The sequence below is a fragment of the Perissodus microlepis genome, chromosome 13, assembly GCF_051167445.1.
Source record: "Perissodus microlepis isolate ML-2025 ecotype Zambia chromosome 13, ASM5116744v1, whole genome shotgun sequence".
NCBI classification, from domain to species: domain Eukaryota; kingdom Metazoa; phylum Chordata; class Actinopteri; order Cichliformes; family Cichlidae; genus Perissodus; species Perissodus microlepis.
In genome coordinates this window covers 17,097,561-17,109,621 of record NC_140473.1, presented here as the reverse complement: position 1 = coordinate 17,109,621, position 12,061 = coordinate 17,097,561, and the positions used below count along the sequence as shown (strand labels likewise).

The 12,061-nt window shown below is 42.7% G+C and overlaps 1 protein-coding gene across 8 annotated transcripts in view; it reads right to left on the bottom strand.

Moving 5' to 3' along the window:
• zmiz1a (zinc finger, MIZ-type containing 1a) overlaps positions 1–12,061 on the bottom strand; it is a 107,449-nt gene that overhangs the window by 19,800 nt on the left and 75,588 nt on the right. For 6 of the 8 annotated variants that reach the window (XM_084949337.1, XM_084949338.1, XM_084949333.1 and 3 more), the window contains 2 exons: positions 11,252–11,365; positions 7,692–7,797 (listed from right to left, as the gene is read on the bottom strand). In XM_084949337.1, coding sequence (XP_084805463.1) covers positions 7,692–7,797; positions 11,252–11,365 — 220 coding nt within the window. Of the gene's footprint in view, positions 1–978; positions 6,360–7,691; positions 7,798–11,251; positions 11,366–12,061 lie in introns of those variants that run through there. The other 2 variants (XM_084949340.1, XM_084949339.1) reach the window with 1 other exon arrangement.

Sequence of the window (12,061 nt, the reverse complement as noted above, 5' to 3'; positions counted from 1 at the left end):
TTTATTGCCTGGCTGCCCTTTGCTCATTCAAATTCTGTTACCCTTTAAAAGACGCACAGCTGACAACACGGCGGACATTAAACACTTTTCAGCATCACTGAAAGACTGAAAGAAAAACTAAACCAGGCCTTTCTGTGCACTCATCCAACTGCATTGTCCTTCCATGACTACACTCTACACCCCCTCCTTCCTCCTCTCCCTTCTTCTCTCCTAATGAGTGGACAAGCAGACAGGCTCTGGCTCCAAGCACAGGTCAACAACTTAAAAAAAGAATCCACAATGGAAAAGTGGGTCATCTTTTCCTGACTGAAAGAGGGACGCTGACGCATGTACTCCTAACACCAACATGAGCACGACCTCTCTTACATTTCATAAATCTGAAGGATTTTACTAGCTATACGATTCTGCATAGCCACCAGGGCTCATACAATCATAGTGTAGCATTGTAGCATTTCTATAATTGTAATGTTAAACTGACAACCCTAAATCCTAACTCAAGATAAAACTTAAAACAACCTAAGTGTAATGCACTGCGAAGTGTGTGTTTGCACACACGAAACAGGCAGTCAGTGTAACCCCTATGACAGAACAGCATGTAGGTCAACCTGTGGTCAGCTGATCTCTTCTGATCCTCTCTGGTGCGAGCGACCGGTGTGTTACACTACTACAAAGCTAGAAGCCCGTATTATTAAGCCTGAAATGCACAAATGTCAAGGCACAGCAGAAATGATTATTCCTATTTTAAATGTACTAAAATAACATACTTTAAAGAAACACTGCAGCTAATTGTTGCTTTTTCTTCTTGTATCAATCATAGATCAAAAGCAGTTGCTCAACTGGCCTCTGCTAACCCCCTGATCATCCGCTATGCATACAAACACACTCGCTTAATACGCCAAATAGTTCTGTGCTAGAGAGGCACGTGGAGGGGGGAGCACACACACACAGACACACACACACACTCTCTCTGACACTTACCCAGAGCCGGGCAAAGTCCCTGCACATCTCATCTCATTCCCTTCATAGCGCAGAGAAAAGACTCAAGTGTCACAAATGCTCCTGTTTCTGCAGAGGCCAGTGGCAACTCTCAAAGCTTTTTGCTGCTTCCAAGCCTCCTGTGCCTGTGCCTTATCACTCTCACTCTCTGCACAGATCTCTCACTCTGCTCACTCTTTTCTTACTTCCTCTGTCCTCTCCTGTCTTTCTCCCTTCTCTCCCTCTCGCTCTCTTTTCGCTTTCTTTCTCCTTCCTTGCTCTCTGATCTGTCTTTTTCCCTTGTCCAGCGTCTGCACAATGCACATCAATTATTCAGAGGCAGTCTCCCAGTTTCTCCAGCTTATCCAATCAGAGCAGGGCTCTGCACTAATGGGCTCCTGCTGTACCTGCTACCGGCTCCAACACACTCTTGAGACAGCAGAGAGAGGAGGAGGAGGGGGGTGGATAGACAAGAGGGAGCAGTGGAGGAGGGAGGATGAGAGGAAGAGATAAAGACAGCGAGGCGACGCAGACAAACAGGACTAGCGATAGAGACGGCAAGATATTTGCGGCGCTTCTCACCTCAGTTGTAAGGTGCCGTTATTGATGTGTAGGCTCTAGCTCTCCATTGCTCTGTCTCTCTAAGCTGTTACACAGTTCACTGAGGAACACACACATGCATGATCCAGCAATGTGACTGACATTTGTCAGGAAGGGCAAAGAAATCCAGAAGAAAAAAACAAAACAAAAAAAACCCTGCAAGCTCAGATTGCAAACTTGCATAAATGGGTGGAGCTTAAAACGCTGGCTGGAAGCCTACACACGAGGAAGGAAGTGGGAGAAGAAAAAAGATCAATCTTTTCAAAGACAGACAAGAAGTAAGTTATCGGGCTTATCAGAGAGGGGGACTCCTGCCCGCAGGACAATAAAATCTGACAGCGGCCACTTTGCGCATCCAGCTGAGAAGACACACCAGAGACTAGAAGAATATCTGAAGCAGATGAATAAAAATGCGAGGCACACAAGGGTGAATCTGAGTTCATTGTCTTTGCGCGCCCACCTCTTAATAATGAACAGGAAAGACCTAACCTGACATTGTTCCCCCCTTACTTACCTAAATGCTAAGATGGGGCCACACAGTCAAATAAAGAAGAGGGAAAAGCCCACGGGCCTCGTGACAGCTGAGAGAAGTTTTTCTTTTGTGTGGTTTTTGTGCAGCGTACGCAGTCATTAACAGTTTCACAAATGTCCCACGCATAATCGAAACGCACAGACACAACAGAGGCATTGTTGGCCAGAAATATAACTTTAAAAGGGTGTGTCGAAAGCCCCTGGAGGGGAGATGATGGTGGGGGTGGGGGTGTTGGCTGAGGTCCTGAGATGTGGGTGCCAGATCAGTCAACCCTGAACAAAAGGAGGATTTAAATCATTTGCTCATCCGGTTTTGACAAGAACAAAGTCTTCTGTGTGTGTGTGTGAGTGTGTTGAGTACAACTGCACTGTCCTGTCAGCTGGGATATTACTAAAATGAATTCGCTTGTAACTGTATAAACCAAACCAATTAAGGAGTGTGTGATAGAGGGCCCAATCAGCCAGAGGCAGCAAATGCAGCTTCCATAATAAGTGTTTCCCCGTGAGTTTTATTTCTATAAAATTAATAGTAAAGTTCTGAAGGTAGTTTTGGGGGTTGCAAAGGGGTTTCATCATCTAAAATGAACCACTGGAGAGTGTCAGAAGAGAGGCCTGTCTGCTAAAAATAAACCCAGTTTCCTGTTAATAATTCAGAGCCCTGCACTTACTCAGCAGTAATTAAATATAAAAGTCTGTAAGGTTGATTGGGTCAGTAACAAAGGATGCCTACACCTTCCTCTAGTTGTACATGCACGACTCAAAGATGGAAAGAAAGACGGGCCGAGAAAATCAATCAGGTGAAAGTAAATTGAAGCAGATGAGTGGAAGACATGTCAGATTGTTGTAGGCTAAGAGAAGAAAGACAAGGGTTTGTGTCTACGCACAGGCGCTCACACGGTGTGCCTACACAGAGGCTAATAGGAGGACTCATTCTCTTGCAGTTCTTGTTAAAGTGAGGGAGTTTACTGGCTAGTGAAGTGTGTGTTTTCACAGGACATGGGGGTGAGTTACAGCCACACCCTGGAAGTTTTCTGTCACTGTTGACACAGCAGAGCGGCTGTTTTCCTGATCTGAGCTCTGAGCGTGCTCCGCTGACTGACAGAGAAACACCAGCTTTGCCAATAAATTTCATAAATGTCAGATGCGAGTGGGTGGAAGGGACTCCACCAGCCACCTCGAACAAAGCCTTCTCATCATTGTTTCCTCTTTTTTTCTCAAATACTCGTTCTTAACCAGCTGAAGCAGGGAAACTACCCTAACATGCAAAACACAGTGCAACACACTGATCACTTGTGTAGATATTAGTAGATCTAAAATCGCCCACTACACCAATGATAATGTAGTTAGTAGTTAGTTTATGCTCTGCTATGCAGACATATCCATTAAAGCCCAACAGATATAGGACTTTTAAAACCGATACTGATATTTGGTGATTTTTAAACTAACCGATAGTTTGATATATTAGCTGATATTTTTTTTCTTTCAGACACACTAAACATACACAGATTTCATTAACATTTGCTATGCGTAGTTATTTATTTACTTGTTTACGCTCGTGGTTGTATTTATGGCATTGCTAACATGTGTCGTGGAAGATTCAAAGCGCCCTCTGGTGGGCAAACAATGCAACGTCAACACTCGTAACATGGTTGAAGGGTGTTTCTCCCACCTCGTCTTTGTATATAAATTTATCTGCTGTTATAAGTGCAGACACAGACAGATTAATATCAGCCAGTAATCTCTACCCACCTATAAATTTGTTGGGCTCAAGCAAAAAATGAAAAAAATCTATGTGTTAGGTACAACTTTGTAAGTAAGAAGCTTAATAAGAAGCATATCTCTTTAGCATGCATTTAATTAATCCAGACAAAGCAGGTATGCGTCACCATGGCAACCAAGTGACCATAGCTTTAAAACGTTGTATTTTAATCCAAGGCACAATCTTTTTCTAAACCCAACCTCACAGTTTTAGACCATAGCTCTAACCCAGTAGTTTTAATGTCCAAACTTATTCAGGAAACTATTTTTAAATAATAACTTACTATTTTACAAACTTTTGTGAGACTGTGCATTGTATCTCTGTGAAACAGACAAACAGAGAGGAGAGAAAGGAGAGGAGACACAGGTCATGTGAAGATGATGTACTTGAGTTTATGACTTGTTATGCACAGCTTTCCAACAAGTGCACATCCATCTAAATTCTCTGGTTGAGATGAAAGCTTTGTTTAGTTCTAACCTTGAGCACCTAGCCATTGTCCCGTGTTCTCCTAGCAACGGTGGTTCCTGTTTTTGCATTTTCCCCTCCGCTGACTGGAAAAGCACCTTTTCTGTTTTACTGACTTCTCCTTTCACAAACTAAGCAGGAGGAAAAAAACTACTGCTTAAAACTTCAGCACCGGGAACCAGTATTGTGAGCGAGACTTGCTAGTACAGGAGAGCAGGCTACAGGAAAGCTGCTGAAGGAGGGGGTGGGGACTAGTTTGCAAAATCATATATATATTTATAGCATTACATGAAAGCTAGAGTTAATTCTATGCCATGTTAAGGCCTGGAAAAAATGTTAAATATGTCATTTTAATGTATGCAGATAAAGTTTTACAGTTCGAATCATTGTTTGGATAGGGACTTTAACCTTCTGTGTAAATTACAATAACACTCGCGATTCCAGTCTAAATAACTATTACGTCTTTGAGTTAGACAAAGGGAAAACAAGCAGCAACCTGTGTGTATCTTAAACATTAAAGCTAAAAAAGCTACCATTCCAGGGAGGAGCCGCCTCTAATCCAGGGCATGTCGAGTCACGCTGGAAACATATACACATTCAAAACAATCCAAGTCACACTTCAGATGTAATCCGAGTACAAACAACAGGAGGAGATATTGTCAAGGAGATGAGGTGACAAGCTGATAACTGCAGACAACTAAAGCTGATCTTGGTGACAATTTGTGAAGCTTTTCCTTCATAAAAGGAAGATAACTAACTGTTTATGAGTTTATATTCAGAGTAGCAGATTCACTGAAAAAGGCAGCAGAAAAAGCCTCGACAGATTATGTGGTTAATCTAATTTCTTATGTGTTGTGTTTTGTGTATTTGTAAGGTGGAAAGGGCGCCTCTATCATCTAATGAACCTCTGAGGTGTAAGCGTATTTGTGCTAGACTATAGATTATTGGGTGTAAAACATAAACACAGATTTACTTAAGTTTATTTTTATTTTAACCTGAGCTTATAGCATGCCTACTCCAAAAAATAAAAAATAAACATGGAGCAAAACATCAGTGCTAACAATCCTACTATGCTAACAGCAGTAATGCTGTGTATCTTTGCTGGTTCTGAGAGTTAACAGTGCTAATGCTACGTTGCCTAACAGCAGATAGGTCTCTTCTCTGGCTGATTCCAGATTAGAGCAACATACTAATCCCCCAGGCTTCACTGCAGGGTCACAATCTCCAGACAGCTCATCGTCAGCTGCCTGCTGTTGCTGAAAATCTTTCTACTTCACTCGACAGATCTCACAGTCAGCAGTTTATACTTTCATACTGTGCAACTATGCCTTTGTACTTTGTTCATGGGTTCAATTACTTGCAAGACACTTAATTGAGACACACAAAAGAGTTGATGTAAATATTAAAATGCAAAATTAGCCTTCTTGGAAACCTAAAAGTTTAGTGATTAGTTTCTAATATGTCCACTCAGCATTTATTTGCATTCATTCTACAGTCATTTGTGGCTGCAGTTTAAAACCCACCACACAAATATCATTTTAAATGTTTTTGTTGAACTGCTCAAATGGAGGGAGGGGATAATTGTTTTATCAATTTCTTATTTGACTGATGCTTTCAAAGAAAGTGTCAGTGTGATTGATCTGCAGTCTGCCTCCATCCCTGAGGAGCCTACAGATAGCATCCCAGACTCCTTGGCCCTTGTCTGGGCTCTCAGGTGTCAGATTCACAGGCTTCTGTCGCCATGCAGACTCCAAGAACATTGTGCAGGAGCTGCACAATTAGACACACACGCATGCATAAATGCACGTACATACACACGCGCGCGCAAGGCAGGTGAAAACACACAAACGACCACACAGACAGCCAACACTTCTCTGCATCTCTTTCTGAGAGCATGGTTGTATCTTTGATTTCATGCACATATCTTGTCTCCGCTGTCATCCCCTTGTCTGGCTTCTCAGACAGACGTCCTTGTAAGGGAGCTAAGACGGACGCTCAGTGAGTAAGATCTGCCCTGAGTCATATCTGCTTCCCACCCCAGCAGCCTGTCTGCCCCGTTTAATGGCTGGCTGCATCATATCTCACATCCCTCCCCCAACCCCGCATAATTACACTATAGTACCCATTTGTCTCCTGTACATAAACAGCTCTTCCTGAAACCCTCGTGCTGTCTTCTATTAGATCCCAGAACCATCAGCAGGCCTGAAGATGATTCTGACTGTCAGTCGGGCCCAGCCCAGCCCAGCCAGGCAGCCTGCCAGCCAGCCCGTGCCATGGCCTGGACAACAATCATATTATCCCAACGCAGGAACACAGAGAGAGACAGAGAGAGAGAGAAACACAACAATCAATAATGTACAATGACGTCTGTCTGACCACTTAAGTTCCTCCCAACAAGATGCTTCCCGCCACAACTGAAAGCTGATATTCACCCTTAGCAAATGTTCATATCACGGACACTTTGGACAAAAAACCAAAACAAAGCTGAAACTCCCTTCTGTACATTTAACTGCAACACATTTAACTGTAGCCTGTATGAGGGATTATGGGATAAGATTTCAAAACCGTTACTGACATAACTGCAGTTCCTGTTTTCCGACAAATGACACACGTTCAACTTGTCACAAAAACAAAGAAACCAGACAAAATATTTGACTCTTATTATTCCTACTCATGCAACCGCCGAATAAAGGTTTATCTGTGCTCTGACTGGCTGACAACAGCTTTGTCAGGTTTCTGTCAGGCAGAGCGAGTGGTCCAGCACACATCAGCGACACCTCTCCAGCCATCCATCTCTTTCTCTCTCTCTCCTCTCTCTCCCGCCTCTGCATGTTTCACTTTGACAAATGTACAAGAACAGGCAGCTCCTGCAGGACTGTGGGAGGCGGAGAGGCGGGGAGGGGAGGTATGGATCGGGGGAAATTGGATTTGATAGATAAATGTCTGAGGATAGCATTACTGCTCACTCTTTCTCTTTTGGCTTCATGTGTATGTGCGTGTAGGCTGCACGCACGCAGTGCGGAAACACTGTTGAGTGGACTCTTTTTCTCAGGCTACCTCTCAGACGGCTCATCTCAATAGCACATCAATGTTTAATGGGAACTAAAAATAACTTCACATTATAATGCTCCATGGACTTTTTGTGTGATGTTTGTGGTTGCTGGTAGAAATCAACCAACCACAGATTCATGGTGACTTTAACAGACATTTATTTTCTTTTTATTTATTGAAACTATACAGTTATTTAATTAATAAGCTAAACTGTCTGTTAGCATAAGACTTTAAGATGTGATTTTATGATATGTGACTTGTTTTGTATATAAAGAAAAGTTGTTGTTTTTTTTTAAGTGATGGGTCTTACCTGCAGATTTAGGAGTGAATTTGTCCCTGTTGGCAGCACATACAGCCAGCAGCCTGTAGCCCAGGTCCAAGTCAAACCCCTGCTGAGCAGCAACGCGACTCACCACCTGGAGAAAGAGCAGCGGATTGTGAGTATAGCTGCTGTCTATCTATCAAAAGTCCCCAAGTTGAATTTCTAAATATTCTCGACTGCTGAATTTATTAACTGTGCTCATATTTTGAGCCACTTTTGTAAATAAACTTCATTTCTCTTCAGAAAGAGTGAACGCTCACACACAAATACACACACGAAAAGACAGACAGTAAGATTAATGTGGAGTCTGCAGTCTGGATCGCTCCAATGATCCACAGTTGGGACAAGTTTGATGACTGTATCCTCCTCTAAGAGAGGCGAGAGTGCCAAACCACAGTCACTCTGCAGAAGGAGCAGAGCTTATGAAGGGTCACCTGAAACAAGTCTGCACTGACCAGGAAGTGAACTGGCCAGAGCGCGACACCCAGCCAGCCGGAGCGTGAGTCAGATGTCCAACCAGATGAGGAGAATGTGGGACTTTTTCATAGTGCTAGTAACTTTTTCTTTTTTATGAGATCACACTGAAAAGTGCAGGCTTTGTTGAATCTATATGCAACAGAGGAAATACTATGTAATTCTGACTGCGCAAGCCCAATATAAACACACATTCACTAGGAGTTCCCCTGTACTCGCTACCAGGCATCCACCACCTAACTAAAAAAATCAATCAATAAATAAAAAGATCACAAGGTGATGGTGCATTACCAGCTGCTGGCCAGATATTACATTGCCCCAGATGTTCTATGAGTGGCTCAAATGAAAACAGGAAGGTATGCAGTTCCAGGGGATGTCCAGACTAACCTCTGGATACTCTCCAGAACTGTCTGCTCTGAAAGCACCTGAAATAATAGGTATTGGGGTATTTTTCTGTCGATTCAAGCTTCAGTTAGCGGGTAAATATGTCTAAGTTTTTCTAATCCATCTACTATTAAAACACAAAATTGGAATAGTTTGCACGTTTCTATCCAGTTATGCTTTTACTGCTCTGCCAGTGTGTTTAGGATTATTGCCATGCTGAAAGATGAGGATCTTTGCTGCAATCAGAGGATTTCCAGATGGTAATGCATGGTAAATCAAAATCAGACTTTTCCATCATTTTAACAAGAACCCAAACACCACTGGGTGAAATGCAGCGCAAAGCCATGACAGAGCCTCCACCGTGTTTAACAGATGCCTGTATACGCTCACTGCTGCACCTCTCTCCCAGTTTCCTCCATATATATATTGATATAAAATTTCAAATTTGAGTTTGTCGCTCCATCAGACTGATTTCAGAACAGTCTTATGTAAAGTGGCATATCTCAGCCTTAAGAATGGCTTCTTGACAGTCGCCCTTCCACTGAGACCATTTATAATGAGGCTTCAGTGAACAGTAGATGGATGAACTGAAGGAGCAAATACATCTATCAGGTGGCAGGTTTTAAGTTAACAGTTTTTTGGGAATCATCTTACTGGTGCAAAAATACTTTATGCCTGCTAAGCTGTGTTAACTTTGGCCCTTTTTTTTTATAGATTAAACAAAAAAAGGGAACAAATGATGTGTTTTTGCAACAGGATGCTAGTAACAAGGTGCCAAAAGCTACAACTTAAAACTGGTTCTTTGCTAAGTCGCCTGTTATATGTAGACACAACACTGATTCATCCTGTGAGTTAGGTTCCTTTTTTATGCTTGAATGATTCATAGGCCAGTGTTACAGGGGTAAGCACACTAAAAACCTTCCTCTTAAAATAATCATTTATAATGAGTAGACTTAAAATGAGTCAAAAAGCAGCCAATGTCCAAAGAAAGAAAGAAAATAAGTTTCTCAAAAACACTTTAAACAATTAGAAGCAAGTCTGGCTCCTTGGAAGCAAAACAAAAAAAGAGAGGTGGCTCGACACTTGTGCACAATACTGTAAAAAGCTTGGGAGGTGAAAAAAGAGAGAAAACTGGTGAAATGATGTCAATAATAGGGTTTATTTGATTGTTCCATTCAGGAGAATAAAATATGCAATTCTACACTTCCAGTGCAACTTGCATTATATCCATCTGAAGCTGCTCAGGACACATCAGGATTAAGCAAACTATTCTGACAAACGGTCAAATCGTGTTGTTGTCAATGGCTTAATTTCCTGCGTGAGTGAGTCTGCCCTACAGTTTATACAAGGCAGGCAGCCAGTTACAGAGGCTAGCATAGATTCAACATGGATTTAACAGTGTTTCACCTCATAAGCCTTTTTCAGCTTAATCTCTCTCTGAGGATGTGCATCCAAGCACATATTTCTGTCAATATGAAAACAGCGCTGTGAGAGGTGCTGAAAGGGTTAGTAGGCCACTCACTTTCTTGTTTATCTATTTGCCAAAGAGAAAAGGAATCAGTTTTGTAGTTTATTTTTAACTGCTGTTGAAGTCATTCGTGAAAGACGGCTCCTTGTGAACTACGTGGGAGAATTTAGAAAACTGTGGAATCATATACAAAAATAATACATGTCTCCATCCACTACATTACCGCCCACACATTTTGCATAAATATAAAGAAACAAAAAAAACAAAAAAAACACTGCACCTGTCATGTAAAGTGATTCTAATAGTGGAATACTTGTTATTTGCGTCATCTCTTCCTGATTCTAAAGCCCCCGGAGAACAGACGATGTCCTCCACATGGAGCATGCGTTCAATTAACAGTCATGTTTAAATTTCTCTTTGGATCTCTGATACACAACCGGCACAAAGACAAAATCCTGAAAGAATGCACAGACTTGTTGCGTGTTCTAATTCTCCAGATAAGCAGCAGTTTGCTCTAAGTCTGACGAAACAATTTAGCTGATGGAAACCGCACCATGCTGAGAGGGATCTCAGTGGGGGGCTCGATTGTATAGCTCCTTATCGGCCTTTAAGAGCCTTTTATTGTGATTTACACATTAATGAGCATTTGTCTGTTTGCTCACGTGAACGCTTGGGCTGGGAACAGCGTTCTTTCAGTGCTGCAAAGGCTTATCTTTGCAATAAACACGTGAAACACGCAGGTCTTTGCTCTAAGGGCTCGCACACATGGCTGCGCATGTAAGTACGTGTGTGAGAGGTTTGTACACACCTGGTGAGAGCCAGCTCTCTGGCCCTGTGCCCAGATCGATGAGCAGCAGCTAGCGAACTGAAAGGCGATAGCCAGAGGTGACTGGGTAGTTACAAACCTCTTCATACCTCTTCTGTGTATGTGTGTGGTTTTGTGTGTGCACAGCACAATGTAGCAGCAGCTGACGACAACTTCTGTCAAGAGCCTAAGCAGCTAGATCACCTCTGGATCCAAATTACGTGCTATTAACAGCTTTGTAAAACAATCTGAAATATCTACACGAATATTACATGAAACTTGTGTATATACGATCCTAAACGTCGGCTAAAAGCCTCAGAGGTGGACACATCCTTTTCCAAATCTAATTACTGTTTTCCTTGTGTTCAAAAAAGTACCTGAAAAACTCAACAAAAACCATAATTAGTGTTTGCGTACCGTCAGACATCCCATGAGACTTTGCTCGAAAGGTCGCTGGAAGGCCCGGGGATCTCCACACCAGTCGAGCAGCTCTGTGGCCGCTGAGTGGAAGTTGGCTGGGTTCTGTAAGTGCTGTGCAAACAGACAGAAAGGAGACTGCTATTAGAGACAATGGGAAATAATGAGTGTTATTTTTTTCGCATTAAGTACAAATTGGAAAAACACTGAACCCAAGTAGTTTTGCAGCCTTGTTCTCCCCCCTTAAACTGCCTTGATTTAATGTCTTGTGTTTCTCCGCAACCCTGTGAGGACCTTGACTCTTTCCAATATACGCCCACTCAGGGCTCAGCCGCAATGTGGGAAGAAGATCACACCCATATCAACAATGATGCCAGTGTTTCTTGTTAATCTCTCTTGGCAACACCCATCCCTCACCCCCATGACCCACACAGCAACCAAATCTTTCCCTCCAATTCTCCTTCTCTCACTTCCCCTCATTCCCTGCCTGTTCTCAGTGTAACAGAGCCCAGGCACCATTACTCCACTGGCTGACTTGGCTGTGCACAAAGAAAACAACCTTGGTCCTGGCAGCTATGTGTGCAGACTCAATACGAGCCGTTGGTGTGTTGTCTAATCTCTTTGAGTCTCTGTCTGTCTCTCTCGCTTGTTCACTGAGGCCTGAAACAGTTGAGTCTTTTCTTCCCAGTGTCTGAAGGCTACTGAGGCTGGCAGGACACAATAAGCGGTTTTAAAATTGGGCTCCCTTTCTTCACGGCTCAGGAGGTTAATAGCTCTGAAATGGTGCAGAGCTGCAGCTCGTTCACTCGG